Source organism: Lutra lutra, chromosome 8 (assembly GCF_902655055.1).
Source record: "Lutra lutra chromosome 8, mLutLut1.2, whole genome shotgun sequence".
NCBI classification, from domain to species: Eukaryota; Metazoa; Chordata; class Mammalia; order Carnivora; family Mustelidae; genus Lutra; species Lutra lutra.
In genome coordinates this window covers 13,800,278-13,816,799 of record NC_062285.1, presented here as the reverse complement: position 1 = coordinate 13,816,799, position 16,522 = coordinate 13,800,278, and the positions used below count along the sequence as shown (strand labels likewise).

General features: G+C 38.9%; 1 protein-coding gene across 6 annotated transcripts in view; it reads right to left on the bottom strand.

The window, feature by feature from the left end:
* The window catches only part of MYO3A (myosin IIIA), a 248,501-nt gene that overhangs the window by 38,927 nt on the left and 193,052 nt on the right, over positions 1 to 16,522 (bottom strand). For all 6 annotated transcript variants that reach the window (XM_047743195.1, XM_047743199.1, XM_047743198.1 and 3 more), the window contains 4 exons: positions 9,389 to 9,500; positions 6,970 to 7,132; positions 5,209 to 5,332; positions 308 to 1,199 (listed from right to left, as the gene is read on the bottom strand). In XM_047743195.1, the coding sequence (XP_047599151.1) occupies positions 308 to 1,199; positions 5,209 to 5,332; positions 6,970 to 7,132; positions 9,389 to 9,500 (1,291 nt within the window). The remainder of the gene's footprint in view (positions 1 to 307; positions 1,200 to 5,208; positions 5,333 to 6,969; positions 7,133 to 9,388; positions 9,501 to 16,522) is intronic.

Genomic DNA, 16,522 nt, shown 5'->3' with positions numbered 1-16,522 from the left:
TTTTCCTTAGCTATAATGAAAGATCTCAGATATGGAAATTTGCATTGTCAAATGCCAACATTTTAGTTAGGTGTAGGACTACTGGTCTCTTTATAGGATTTCTGTCATATCTTACATTATTTCTTATGACATATTGTTATAAAAAACTTATGGCTATTTGAATAGCAAAACCCTTGAGGCATTACAAAAGAGGTTTGCAGTTTCATAAAAACAGATGAAATAGAATATCAGTTACTCATGAGCTGTAGGTTTACTTCAGTTACTGTGTGGTTCCCCGAGATTTCTACTAGTAAATCTATTTACATACCTGTTTTGAAAAGATGGCCAAATCACATGCTTCTTTCTCTAAATCTGCTTTCAGGTCTTTGTCATTCTTTGTCCTGAAATTACAAGATTCCTCATGTTTTGTGGGACAGGAATACAGATCATGAGTATTTCTTGCTTCTTCGGTCTGTGTTGCAACAATCTTTTGATTTTTAAGAGAAGATGTCCTGTCCTTCCTTACTTGCTGCCTTCTCTTGTAGCCCCGGAATTTGCTCTGAATGAACACAGCTGCTCTATCTTCTTCCTGCACTTGGACTGTTGCTTCGGACTGTCTCTCTTGGGCCATCCCCGGTCTCAGATGGCTGCATGCTGGTGCCTTCTGGGTGACCACCGATGTCTTCTTTTCCTTTTCCTTGCTATCTGCGTTTTGGTGGACTGACTTTTGGCTAAGACTAGGTTCCAAAGCTTTTTTAAAAGAAGGCTGCTTTGTCTCATTTTCCCCTGACCAAAGTCTTGGGGAGCTTGGCCTTTCTGACAGGGCCTTCCTTTCTAGATATATTGCTTTGGATTCTTCAAAATTCCTTTCCTCTGCATACGTCTGGTAGTAATTCTGGACCACAGAGTCCTCCTTCTCCACTCTCCTTATCTTACTGTTCTCTTCCGGGTCTCTCATGCACTTCTTTTTGGGGTGTCCTTCTGCCCAAGGGTCTCCCACCAGCTGTGGTTCTTGCTTAGCCTCTTCCCCAAACATGTTATTCATTTTGTTCTGAGTTTGATATTTTCTGTTGTTATTTTCAATGGCCAGAGTGCCTTCCTCTTCAGCTTTGAAAGTAGAAGTGTTCACTACAGATGTACTTCCCTTATGGTTTGGAGCTGGAATGATTATTTCATTAGTAGAGACTGCATTTTCTGTCTGTTTCTTCACAGAAGATTCCCTGGGAGAAACAGATTGCATCTGAGTACAGGATACTGAACTGGAAACTATTTACCGCTTCCAGCAATAGCTCCACACTACCTGGTGTTGGGACAACAGTCCAAGGGGCAAAACAAGCTCAAAGCAAAAACTTCTCAAGTCACATTCATCAAGTCCTTCCCAAACATTCTCTCTGGCAGCAGAAGTTGGTGGCCACTCAGATTAATGATAAAACCAGTTTCAACTTTGGGTGAGAAATATCCTAGTGTATTTTCACCTGAGGCATCAAAATTCTAGGAATTTAATCACTTCAAGATGTGTCTTTTTCAAAAGGAAGCACCTACAGGGAAGAGAAGTTGTGGAAAATGTGCCTAAACTTGAAACTAGCAAGCCGGGTGTGTTCACTAGGCTGACGTGCTGTACAAGCGCGAAGTCTGCTGATCACAGGAAGTATCATACAAAATTAAGGGAAGCAATGTTCCCGCTACAGTTCATGATCATGTAATATGCTGACCAAGAGTGCACAGCTGTTACTTTACCAATATTCTTCCAAAATGATCTTCCCTTACCTTGAAGATAACATCTTCTCTACAGCCTTTTTTTTTTTTTTTAAGCCACATTTTTTTTTTTTTTTTTCCCTTTTGGTGAGGACAAAACCCTCACAAGAGTAATATGGCCATAAAAAGTGTGCTAAGGTACAGTGAAAAAAGTCATAACCTGACATGCTACTTGGGGGAGTTTTGCCAAAAACTTTTCGATTTTAGCTCAGGAAAGCCATGGAAGAGTTTTGGTCTTTTGCAGTCTGTTTGTACGTAAGGACCTGTCTTAAAGCTGAACTTGGAAAAAGTTATTGGAACTCAAATTTCCTAATCCCATTGGCTACTTCCTAGGCCTATGATAGCATCTTTAGGTTTATGTGGGAGGCACAGTAGAGTCTCTGTTACTCTGCTAGGGACAGAGAACTAGGTGGGGTACCAAGAACCCATCATTTCAATGAGTGGCTATGCTAGTATTTTGAACTATGAATACTATGAATACTTTGAATACTATGCTAGTATTTTGAATACCTTCAAAATACCCCGAGAATGCCTTTATTAGTCAGAATACAAGTAATGAAAAAAAGATAAGCAAACTATATCACAAAGCTATAGTAATCAAAACAATGTGGTACTGGCCTAAAAACAGACTCATAGACCAATGGAACAGAATAGAGAGCCCAAAGTAAGCACGTGCATTTATGGTCAATTAATTTATGACAAAGGAGCTAAGAATGTACAATGAAGGTAGAATGGTCTATTCAATAAATGGTGTTGGGAAATTAGACAGCCACACGCAAAATAATGAAACTGGATTCCTGTCTTATACTACTATAAAAACTAACTCAAAATTGATTAAAGACTTGAACATAAGACCTGAAGTCCTATAACTCCTAGAAGAAAATGTAGGCGGTAAGTTCCTTAACTTTGGTCTTGGTAATGGTTTTGTTTGTTTGTTTTTTTGGATTTGATACCAAAAGCAAAGGCAACAAAAGCAAAAAAGAACAAGTGGGACTACATAAAATGAAAAAGCTAAAAACCAAAAACCAAAAACCAAACAAAAAGAAAAAAAAAAAGAAAAAAAAAGAAAAAGCTTCTGTGCACCACAGGAAACTATCAATAAAATGAAAAGGTGACTTACCGAATGGGAGAAAATATGTGCAACTCATATATCTGATAAAGGGTTAATATCCAAAATATATAAAGAACTCATGCAACTCAATAGCAAAAAAATAACCTGATTTAAAAATGGGTAGAGGATCTGAGCAGATGTTATTCAAAGAAGATATGAAAATGGCCAACAGGTGCATGAAAGGGGCTCAACATTACTAATTACCCAGAAAAATACAAATCAAAATCATGATGAGATGTCACCTCCACCTGTGAGAATGGCTATTATCATAAAAGACGAGAAAACACGTATTGGTGAAGATGTGAAGAAAAGAGAGTGCTTATGCAATGAGAATGTTGTATGTTGGTGGGAATGAATATTGGTGCCATTACAGGAAACAGTATGGAGGTTCCTCAAAAAAACTCAATAGTAATACCAGCAATCCAACTTCTGGCACTATATTTAAAGGAAACAATGATCTTAAAGAGATCTCTGCACTTCCATGTTCATTGCAGTATTTCTCACAAAAACCAAGAGCTGGAAATAACCCAAATGTCCATTAATGGATGAATGGATAAAGAAGTTACAGTATATGTATACAATGGAGTATTATTCAGCCACAAGAAAGAAGGAAATCCCGCCTTTCATGATAACATGGATGAAATAAACCAGACAGGAGAAGAAAAACACGGTATTCACTTATGTGTGGAATCTGAAAAAGAAAAAAAACAAAAAAACAAAAAAAGAAACAGAGAGTTTTGGCTGTGAAAGGGTTAGGTGGGGGAAATAGGGAGATTGGTAAAAGGATAGAGCCTTCCAGCTATTCGATGAGTAGGAATAATCACTGTTCAGTAGAACTGAATTTTGCTAAGGGAGTACAACTGAAATGTTCTCACCAAAAAAGCATCATAGAGAACTATGTAAGGTGATGGATGTAGTAATGAATTAAATGGGGAAATCCTTCCACAATGTATATGTATAACAAATCATCATGATGCAAACTTTAAATATAATTTTATATGTAAATAATTTATAATTTTATATGTAAACCATAAATTTTCCATGTAAATACCTCAGTGTAGTGGAAATTTTTAAAAAGATGAACCAGTTCTTGGGATCTAGCATACAGCATGGTGGCTCTTGATGATACTGTATAATGGACTTGAAAATTGCTAAGGGAGGTGTTCTTACCACACACAGTTGTAATTACCGAGGTGAGGGAAATGTTAACTAACTTCACCGTGGTAATTATTTTACAATATATACATGCATCGAATCATCATGTTGTACACCATAAACTGACCCAGTGTTACATGCCAATTTAATCCCAGTAAATTCGGGGAAAAAAAAAAAAAGACAAGGGGCCTGGGATTAGGGCTGGAATGATCTCTATCTCTTATAAGGAGATACAACTTAGGCATCTTTCGATCAATTCAAGTTTTATCAATGAGGCAAAATCTACATATTATATCCCTTCCCCTTAATCCCTACCGAGATCCTCCACATCCCTACTGTACCCTTTGCATATCTTTACAGCAGAGTTAACTCGTGTTTCTAGAATCATGCATTTATTAGTTATATTTCTTTTCCATGAATCTGTGAGCAACTTTTAGGACCAGGGTTTTGTCTTAATTATCTATGTGTCCCCACAGCTTAGCATAAAGCCTTCTGTATGAAAGTATTCAGGTGGATCTACTAATACGTACTTAGAAATATGATATGGAGGTTCAAGAGAAGAAAGGGCCAAGGGCCATGTTTTGAAGATTGGATTACGGCTTAGGAATTAATGGCATATTGGATATTAAGGCCATGGGAATGAATGAGAGAGCCCAGACATGATGATATTTAGATGTGAAGGAGGATTTAAATATGGGGAGAAGAGGAGGAATGAGCAAAGGATACTTAGAATTAGGAGCAGAAATGTAGAGAAGTCTGGCAGAAGCCTAGGAAGAGAAAAGCTGTGGAAGGAAAGAGCGGTCATCAGTGAGAAATGCCAGTGAACTTTCCAATAGGATAAAGAACACAAGAGTGGCCACTGGGTGTTCACTGACATTTAATGGTTCAGTATTCGGACCTGATTAGGTGCAAGAAAGACTGTGAACTTTATTTTGACTTCACAGATTTGGAAAAAATGTAGAATGTCAAAATGGCATAAGAATGAACATCATGGGGCGCCTGGGTGGCTCAGTGGGTTGAGCCGCTGCCTTCGGCTCAGGTCATGATCCCAGGTCCTGGGTTCGAGCCCCACATCGGGCTTTCTGCTCAGCAGGGAGCCTGCTTCCTCCTCTCTCTCCGCCTGCCTCTCTGCCTACTTGTGATTTCTCTCTGTCAAATAAATAAATAAAATCTTTAAAAAAAAAAAAAAAGAATGAACATCATTATACCTTTTATTTTCAAAGTTTTTCTTGTAGTCAAATTCCTGATCATAGGTTTGAATGGTTGTTGTGGCTGTGTTTTTCATGTTAACATTTTCTTTTCTTTGTTTCCTGACTAGATGTCCTCTTGCAGCTGAAACATATAAGGTGGGGAGTAGTGCTAATTAGAATAAAGACAAAGACACATTACTTAAGTAATAGAAACACTTTTTTTTTTTGACCATCAGTGTCAAAGAGGAAAATTAAAGACTCCAAATAGAACATGTTCATTGAAAATACTGTTCATTAAGAAGTATTGTTCATTAACAAGATTATTCTAGATGACAAGCTATAGTAAGAAAATAACTAAGGCACCTTTTGTACTAAGGAGAGTCTGGGGATGAAACTGAAATGAAAGAGATTGGCTAAGCTGATGAAAAAGACAAAGTGTATTCATTTGCTTAAAATCTGCTGATAACTACTTCGGCTATTTATGGGAGAAAGTCCCTGTTAACTGAGTGTGATGTTTTGGACGTTTTGGGCAATTATCCTTGGAGCCAGATACATTTCAGAATTCAGATTTAAACTTTTTTATTTTATAAAGGTAATTCAAAGCAAATAATATACATTCTGTAACGTTCCCCATGCCAGGGAAGCATTCCATAATTAAAACCATGAATATTTCTCCGGGAAAACTATTTTTACCATGGGCGATGAATAAAGGGCTATAAATATTAGGTCATGTTTCACTGCTAGATGAGGTATGATAAACCTTTTCTTTAGTGTTTTACAAATTTTGGAATTGAGGATAAAGAATTTGACCCCAAATTATAGGGATTTGCATTCTGATGTTTCAGTGAGAAGTTAAGAGCTTTAAAATCCCCAAAGACATGAACCATTACGAATGGACAGACCTGCGACTAGAACATGAATCTTTCAAATGTTAGTCAACGATTCTGCCCACCATGTCCGTGTTCTCCAAAAGGCAGGCTGCAAATCCATGGTAGATTAGAGAATCGATTTAGTGGGCCAAACCTCGTGTCTAAAAATGAAGTGAAATAAACCAGAATAGAAAACATCAGAGTGCCTCACTTGTAGTAGGAGTGTGTATCAGGCTGCAGAGTAAAATATGGTTTTTACTATGGAAGTCTTAGTCTTTATGGAAGTCTACTTAGTCTACTATGGAAGTCTTTACTATGGAAAATTAACGTATTTTGAAAATTACTGTATTAAACCATGCCAGGCTCTAAAGTTAGTTTCTCCTAGAAAAATGGAAAGTGAAATCTAAAGTCCACTGACACATTTTAATAAAAACATGTGAAATAAGATTTTAAATATTATTTCCCTAGAGTTAACAGAAAGAAATGGATGACCTTTAACAAAATGAGATTTAATCAAGTGGTCAAAAATTAGGGCAAGTGTAACCTTTGGAATAAAGTAGGAAAAATGTTATTGTCCAAGGGATGTAATAATATGATTCCTGTAATTTGTAATTAATTTGATCACTTGTTGTATCTTGCACAATAGGTCAACTGTGTTTCACTGATGCCTGACAGAAAATTGAAAAATTGAATTATTTTATCTAAAACAAAGCCTTCAAATATTAAAAGTGCCCATCACTAAAACAATCTGATTTAGATGTGGTATAGAGAAAATATCAACATGACAGAGTCTGGAATGAAACACAAAAGCTACATAAAAATGGAGGTTTGTATATATGATTAGATTTTATGTCCATCCCCGAATGTAACATTATGTTTTGTTACATCGGGAGACCACCTAAGTGATTACCTGACTGTATTACTATAGCACTCTCTTTCCTTTTCTCCTGTATTTTTTGGTATCTTCTTGAATCCAAGAATCCTCTGACACAGGCTTGAATCAAAATAAGCTTGTCAATGGCTTCCTTTCGCATTAAATTTAACTGTTCCACATGGTAATATTTCAGGAACACCTTAGAAGGATTAAAATAAAATACAAATAAAAAGGATGACACACAAATGTGAACATGTCATGTGCTACGCTTTGCAGAACAGACTGTATTCTGACTCTTTTTAGATTTTGGACATCACTACCTTTCGCTTCTTTGGCCTGGATTTTGCTGTAACGTTATGGATTTCTATTCTTGAAGGAAACCTCTGTTGGAGAAGGAATACTGTCTAGCAATCGTACGGTTATTTGCAACAGGTTTTGTGGAATGGGCCAGTGAGCATGGAGGGTGTTCAGCTCTTTGAAGTTTTAGCATCATATATTTGGAGCAAAGCTAATTTTTGCGTTTCTTAAAAACTGTATTTCCCAAAGTTAAAAAATCTTACAAACCTAGTTGCAATATAGAGGACACTTACAGGTATCGTGATTCATCTGTCAAACCTTTATTGAGACCTGCTGTTATGTACTCATCTGCTGGGGATACAGAGGTGAATAAGGCAAGGGTGCTGTCCCTCAGGGGCTCACAAGGGGAATAAGGCAGAGCGATGGCCCCAGACGCAATTAACAACATTCTCACCAGACCAGTGGCCACCATCGAGAAAGGAGGGCTGACTTTTCAATCACTGTATAACCAAAATGAATCAGGGAAATACAGGAGCCAGAGGCCTAGAATGGTTCTCATTTAAGAGTTTTCTTCCTCCTTCAGGAAATACGAAGATTTTTTTTCTTTTAATATATTTACTAATAAAAGTCACCTAAAAGAGAGTTGATGGAACACACTAAGAGAGTTACTTCAATTCAAAAGTAAGAGCTCAGTCATGAGAACTGGAAACACGGAAAGTTAGTTCCATTACTTGAAAGCTTGGCATCACAGGCAAACAGTCTAGCATTATAGGTTCTGATGGAATCCAGTTTTAATTTCTATGGGACACTACGTGTTAATATATTTAGTCCATTCTACTGTTGACAATTGATTTAAAATTCAATCTGTTTAAAAAGGTCATCCTTTTATTTCTTCATTTATTTTGCACAGCGTTAGAAATGTTTCTGTATTGAATACTTTTATCCATCTTAATGAGTTGGAAAAGGTGAAGTGGAAAAAAAACAAATAGCTTTAAAATGCTACTTAAATACCAAGCAGAACTGGAACGGCAAAGGGCCGTTTTACAAGTTAGAACTCTGTTGGAAGTCAGGCATGTGTTTCAGACCATAAATCGTGAGATTTCAGCCTGACGAAATTCATCATTGTGATCATCTCAAAGAAAATGGTGTAAATAGGGGCGCCTGGGTGGCTCAGGGGGTTAAAGCCTCTGCCTTTGGCTCAGGTCATGATCCCAGCATCCTAGGATTGAGCCCTGCATCAGGCTCTCTGCTCCGTGGGGAGCCTGCTTCCTTCTCTCTCTCTCTCTGCCTACTTGTGATCTCTGTCAAATAAAAAAATAAAATCTTAAAAAAAAAAAGAAAATGGTATAAATAAAATGCACATCTTTTTGGTGCTCAGCATGTCTCCTTACTCAATAGTGAAGGAAATATGGATTACTGGTACCCTCTTTATTTCCTTACCTCCCCATTTTATCATGCTGGAGGGTATCTGAAAAGCCATCCTTTCCCCAAGCTGCAACCTGTCTTACTTCCATATTCAAAATTTATTATGATTTTTTTACTTCATTCTCGAAGGGATTAAGTAAATTAAGATCTCTCAGGTCTCAAGTTCAATACATAAACACACGGATCTCCAAATACATACAGCAAGTTTACTAACAACGGTGAATAGTTTGCTCCAGATAAATTTCAAGTTTACAGCAGATGCAGATTTGAGAATTAGGAAGAAAAAATTAGATAATTATAATTCAGATCATTACGATTCTCTGCAGAATATATTCTGTATCTATATTATATGATATTAATATATATTAATGTATTCTGAATATTTACTGGTGGTATATATTTGGTGGTAATAAGATAAAATGTGTCAGTATGTTTTTAGTACTATCTGAAATGAGGAATTTTTTTGATAAATTTTTTTGTTTTTTGATAAATTTTCAAGAGAAACTTTTCTTGAATTTCTTAAAAGAAATCTTTATAACAACAAAGTGTTTCATTTTGCTGAAGAAAACCTTTATAGATTTATAAATTCTATCTATACTCCCTATTTTAAGCTAGAGATTCGGTAACACAAAAAAGCCATAATATTTTTAAGTACTGTATAATGTTAGAATGCTCAGTAAAGCCAGCACAATCGTTAATTGTATTTTTCTTAAAAATTACACGAAAACATTACTTTTGTTTTTCCAAGAGCCCAATTATCCAGACCAGCTTTTTCCAAAATGGCTGCACAGGAGTCAGGACTCACTGGGGGCTCTTCGTTCCATTTGTAGCAGAGAACATGGTACCTTCAAGTGGAAGAAAGGGCTGGTTAGTATTTCACAAGTTTCCACACCTCAGTAGCCGGGTGGACACTTGACAACTCTGTGCAGGGAAGGAAGAGACTCCCAGACTTAATGCAGGGGCTCCTGCTGGCATTCTCAGAACTCGCAAGTAGACTGACAAAAATTCGGACCCGTCTGTTTGTGTACATTTGAGGACTGTTTTCTCAGTTTAGCGATGACTTTTCAACACTTACCACTGAAACCCCCCCACAAAAACCCCATTACTAAAAAAAAAAAAAAAAAAAAAAAAAAAAAAAAAGTTGAGTATTTTTTAAAAGATTTTTATCATTTATTTGACAGAGAGAGAGAAAGAGAGCGAGCACAAGCAGGGGGAGTGGCAGGCAGAGGGAGAGGGAGAAGCAGACTCCCTGCTGAGCAGGGAGCCTGATGTGGGACTCGATCCCAGGACTCTGAGACAATGACCTGGGCTGAAAGCAGACACTTAACTGACTGAGCTGCCAAACCTAGTTGAATATTTTTTAAAAAGCAAACTTTCCCTGGGTACAAAAAGCAGAAGGATGGCAGTGGCAAGAAGCAGAGGGAAAGATTTTATTCTTTTTTTTTTTTTTTTTTTAATCTTCACAAAAATGTTGGAAGCTGATCTTAAAATTGGACGGAGTTAATTCTCTGCGACTCTCCCACCACTGTATATATGCCTTTGATCACTGTTTTTCCTTGAGCTACACTATGTCTCTCCCTGGACATTTTCTCTATTGGTTTAATACATATAATTGAGGAAAGGAAGCAAGTAAGGGCTTAATGTTGGAGAGAACTGAAATAGGCCCTTAGGTTTTCAAACTGACCAGGTGAATGAAAGGAAGAAAATCTGGTTTACCCTGGTCAACAATCTTATGCAAAAAAGGCCGCCTTCTACAGTTTTTAACACTCCCTTATTTTTTTTTAAATTTCTTGGTGCAAGATTAACCTGCCAGTCCAGAGGAGACAAAGCATTGAGTTTTGGTAGGTTCTGAATTTCAAAAGAGAAGTCATGGTGTGTGGAAGACTGGAGTAGCATGGTCAGGAGAGTGGAGTTCTGATATTGACTAATTACGTGTGTAAATTGAGACACATCAGGGAACCTCTTTAAGTACCAATTTCTTCCTCTAAACATGAGCCCGTATATAAAACCTCTAAGAAGAACATATTCTAGCTCCACCAAGTGTCATCCTATTAAATATGTGGATGAACCAGTTTCTGTTAGGCTCTTTGGAGAATTCTGACCTAGAATGGTCTAGAAAGACGTGATGATCATAGTTTTTGCTGCCTGTGTAAATAATCTTGGGCGGGGGGTGCCCATTAGAGGGCCCTTATCCTTCAGGACTGCCAACTTGAGGACTAAATTTACTTGTGGACACCTTGTGACTGAGGAGCTACTCTGTCCTCTCAGCCTCCCAACCATCTCCTGGATTTGCTTCTTTCCAGATCCAGCCAGGATCTCATGGCTCATCATATGAACAACCTTGAGTGAGCTCCCTTTTCTATGTGTAGAGTGACAGCTATCCTTTTCTTATGTCTCCCGTTGAGTTGACAGGTGTTCAGAATGATTCGGAAGCTATCTAGCTGAATTCCTGGGACCAGACGAAACTAAGGTCTCCTACTCCTCCACCATCTTGGACTCCTCCTCTCCCTCTTGGTCTTTTGCTGCATGTGCTCTGCAAACATGCAAACCTGGACCCCCCCAGTCATTGTTCTTTGCCTTCCTGTCAGGCTTTGGAAACCTGCCAGGGAAAATTACCGTTCATTACCAGTGTTCTCCCCTATAAGCCCGCAGTTTCCTGAGTTAGCCCAACCCACAGAGACACCAGAATCCTGACTAGTGTCCTTGACCACGTTCCTCACTCAATCCTCACAAGTGTTTAATCTCTCCTGCCCTGTTCTCTCCTCTCTGCACTGCTCTCAGCAGGTAAACATGACTGCTAGTTTACCAGAGGCCTCCAGACCCAAGCTCTACTGATCTCTTCCTCAGCTATAGATATGTTTGTCCACTCTTCCCTTCTTCTTCTTCTTCTTCAGAGATCTCCACCCTCCATCTGCCCATGTTCTAGATGCCACCTCCTCCTTCTCTTCTGTGTATTTTCAATCCCTTTTCTCTCTCCTGGCTCCTTCCATTTAGTATAAAACAAACCCTCTCCATCTGTCTCACCTGAATGAATTTTCTGTCTCCTACTAGCTTTAGAGATCAGTTGAAAGATTGCTTAAAGGAGCTCTCCATTTCTCCACTTCCCATCACTGTGTAGCTCCTGGAATCTGATTTAGTCACACAGTAAGGAGGACTCTTACTCCAACACATAAGACGTTTTAGAGATGAAATCTAAAGGGATGTCTTCCATCCTAATCCTAAGTGTTCTTTCTGTAGATTTGGATATCGTTGACACCTTTCTCTGGCTTGAGTGTCCCCACGACTGTATCCCATGTTGTCCCTGGCTTCTTCTCCCTGTTGGTCTCCTGCCATGCCTCACATTTAGACTTGCTGCACAAATGCTAGTGTTCTCCAATGTCCCGTCTCTTTCTAAGCTCTCCCCACAGGGGTCTCATCTACAGGCAGAGTTCTGACCATTCTTCAGTGGATGAGTCCTAAATCTTCCTCTTCTGCCTTCTTTACACCAACTCGAAACACATCACTCTGCTGGCCTGCTCTACACCTCCCTGCTCATCCCATGGACACTCCAAACTCAGCAAGTCATCACCTTCCCTCTCCTCTGCTAGTTTCTACCCTTGTGAATGGTATCACCTCCTTTCCAAAGGCAATAAAGCTAGAAATCTGTGTGTCATCCTACATTCTTCCTTATTCTCCACTCAGTGCATCCAACAAGCTTAAAAACTGCTCTGAAATCCATTTCTTTCTGTCTATTCCTCCTGCCATTGCTTGACCCTGCTCATCATCTCCTCCCCCCCGGCCCTCTGTAATTGCCTTCCAACTGGTCATGTCCACCCTCCCCCAGCTCTGTCTGAACTGTCTTAATAAGATGAAAATCTGATCATGTCCTTTCCTGAATTGAAAGTTTCCAATAATATCCCCAGTTCTAAGCTGTGATGTCAAAAACAGGTGCCTTCAAAGGCTGGGCACACAACATATGTAATTTGGAGAGCGGCAGAATGTAGGAAATACAAAGGTCACACCTGCCAAAAAGCAGTCATTTAAAATGAGCTGACATATATAAAGATGGCATGAAATCACCCTCCTCCTCCGTATCGCTGACTGCCTTTCCAGCCTCACCTTTGGCTAGTTTCCATGGACAGCTCGAGGTCCAGTCATAAAAGCTATTTAAAATTATGCCAAAAGGCCATGTTTGCTCATGCCTCCTGCCTTTGTATGTGTTGTTCTCTCTGCCTGCATGTCCTTCATCCTCACCGCTTGTTCCTTTATGGAAGACTCATGCTTTCGATATTCTAGAAACTCTCCCTAATGTATCTTTTTTTTTTAAATTTCATTTTTGTGTGTGTGTTCCAAGATTCATTGTGTTTATGCACCACACCCAGTGCTCCATGCAATAAATGGCCTCCATAATACCTACCACCAGGCTCACCCAACCTCCCAACCCCTCTCCCCTCCAAAATCCTCAGTTTCTCAGAGTCCACAGCTCTCATGGTTTGTCTCCCCCTCCCTCATGTATTTTTGATGAATAGACTAACTGGGTTAACTGGCATTCTCTTTCCCTGGGTAAGACGCACCGGCTGGGGTCCACGGCACACTTGGAGCTCAGGGGTGGCAGCACTCACTCGTGGGCTCATGTGCTTCTCCTCCTGCTGGGTGAGCTGTGTTTGCTGCCAAACCTGTTTATACCTGCACTTGAGGTGACATGATTCAAAAACATTACATAAGGGCACCTGGGTGGCTCAGTCGGTTAAGTGTCTGCCTTTGGCTCAGGTCAGGTCCCAGGGTTCCTCTCATCAGGCTCCTGGCTCTGTGGGAAGCCTGCTTCTCCCTCTCCCACTCCCCCTGCTTGTGTTCCCTCTCTCTCTATGTCTCTCTCTGTCAAATAAATAAGTAAAATCTTAAAAAGAAAATCAAGTGTTCTTTCATTCACTTGATAAATATTTATTGAGTACCTGCTATGTGCCAGGGACCCTTCTAAGTGCTGGGGATCCAGCAGTGAACACAACAGATGGGTACCCTTGTCCCTGGAGTTGACATTACATTGTATGGTAATGTACATAATTAGGTCCTTCTTCCCACAACTAGTCTGTGAGTTTCTTAATGTCAGAAGCTCTTTTGTTAATCTTTAGATGAAGATTGGGGTTAATCTTTTTTTCAAGGGCTAGAACATCATGGGTGCTCAATTAAATGTCTGCTAAAGGACTAATGACCTGCCTCTGGGACTCGCTGGGTTAATAACCATTCAGATAGACCAGCTGCTATGGAGGAAAGTCCCCACATACCCCAACATACTATCTTCTGCTTTGCTTTTAATGGGCTAGCTTTATGGTTTCTGTTGTGGGATTCAAGACCACAGCACTGTAGGTAAAAAAATAATTTGGGGAGCTTGGGGCTGAGGCAAGAATAATAATGAAAATAATTATAACTAAATTGTATTAATGACATTTTGTTCTATGAATAAACGCCATGTATATTATTTCATTTAGTGCGCATAACCACCTAACGAGTAGATACTGTTCCCATCATCGTCATTTGCAGATGAGAAAGATCGAGGCTTGAAGTTTACAGCAGTTACTCAAAGTCACTTTGAACAAGGTCACACAGTTTGACAGTGATAGAATTGGGGTTTGAACTTAGATTTTCTTTCTTTTTCCCTCACCCCAAAACCTGGGTTTTCTGAATTCAAAGCATGTTTACTTCCCTACTTCCCTACACTAGTGCCTTCAATGAGTCCTGGTTGTGTTAGAGTTCCAGAAGCTGAACCACGGTGTGTACGTGCCTCGTGGAAAAACAGAGCCCACTTCGGGAGCCTCTGAGTAAAAGGGTTCATTCGAAACAACTATAGTAAAAACCCTGTGCAAGGTAAGTTCATGTAGTGTATCTTCCCCTACGATTATTTCTTTTTCACAAAACAGAAGAGTTTATCTACAACAGAAGAGACAAAGCGTCTGATGAACTTTGCATCTCACACGGAGGGTTAGTCAAAGGCTAAGGCAGGACAGAGGAGAACGATTTCGTCCTATTTACACCTCCACGGGGCCTCTGAAAATTGTTCTGCCTCCTGAGAGTCTCTGCCAATTTAGATGACAGATTTCAAATTAGTGATGGAGAAAAGGTTTAGCCTTTTAGTTCTGGAACTTCCTGTATTCAGAATAGCTCTAGCTCTTCTCGTGTTCTTTGTATACTTAGTTTTTCCCCCCTTCCTCATTTATCATGTAGTAATTTGGTATTCTATATAGCATGGGACTTTGAAATACATTTATGAATTTATTCTCACTTCTGACCTTCTAAATAAGCAACTTTCAACTACAATATCATCAAGAAAATAGGCTTAGTTTTCCTTACTGTCCATAGTGTAAAACCACGAATAGCTGAAACTGTAATTAATCCAGCCTTCAAGGCTCTCTTGATGTAATTTTAACCTGGTCAGTTTTCCCATCTTATCCTCTGCCAATTTTTGTCACTTCACTAATGCCCACTGTGCTAATTCAAACAAATCCAAAACCTTCTAAGCTTTTGACATGCCAAACAGTATGCTGAGAAAGACTTTTCCTGTCTTTTCCAGAAACGGCACCTACCGTTCGATTCTAGTTTCAACCTTCTTCCCTGATTCTCTTGCAGGCCCTCCTGGAGATAATCTTTCTCTTCTCTGATCTCTTGCACTGTGTATATCATTCCCTTGGATCTTGGTATTTATTATCTTCCACTGCTTATTAACTTTCCATGTCTATGACTCTGGCCATCTTAACTGGATGGTTAATTCTTGAGGTTCAAGAAAGTTTTAAAATATGGTGTCCTCTGCAATGCTTAGCGTACTCCCAGCATGGAGCCAGCATGGGTCTTGAACTCACAAACATGAGATTAAGACCTGAGCCAAGAACAAGAGTCAGACACTTAACCAACTGAGCCACCCAGGTACCCCAGCAGAGTACCTAAAGAAAAGGTCACTGAAATGCCTTGGTAATTATATTAATATTATATTAATATTATTTATATTAATTTTTAAGCAAGTTAAAGATCAACTCTTCTCCTAAAAAATGAAAAACATGGGACACCTGAGTGGCTCAGTCAGTTAAGCCACTGTCTTCGGCTCAGGTCATGATCCGAGGGTCCTGGGATCGAGTCCCGCATCGGGGTCCTTGCTTGGTGGGGAGCCTGCTTTTCCCTCTGCCTTTGCCTGCCATTCTGTCTGCTTGTGTGCTCTCGCTCTCTCTCTTTCTGACAAATAAATAAATAAAATCTTAAAAAAAAAAAAGAAAACAGGTCATATTTTGATTTTAATTTGACCTTTGAAATTTCTTTGTATCAAGTACTTTTAGGTTCTCTGCGTTCACGTGCAGGATGGAGAATTTACTGATAGCCCAGTAAGAAATTCCAGTATTTTTTATTTCTTAGTTTTGGATATAAAATTGGGTCTGCTCTGTGAGAAGGGAAGTAAGTCAGTGATTGGATGATTACTGTACTTCTGAACCCTACAGTCTGAGCCTTTAAAATCTGTCTTAAATGATCACTGAAGATTTGCCATTTATGAGAGTTACTGTATTTGTGTAATTTGGCTCTCCATCATGAAGAAGTGGTAGGGTTTCCTTTACTTTAAGGTGCTCAAAATCAATACCTTTCTTATCTTTTTTTCCCTTAATTATAAATCAAAATGAAATATTTACTTATTTATTTACTAGGTTTAAAAACTTATTTCTTAAAAAAACAAGCTAGGTAATAATTACTGAATACCTGGATGCTTTCAAAACTTTCTTTTCTTTTTCTTTTTTTAAAAGATACCTTTCTTTTCTTCCAAAGGTGGGGGGGGAGGCAAGAACTACCACAGATTGCTGAAGATATAATAATTTGCAAAAATAATTAGAATTTTTATTTTATAAATAAAATAAAA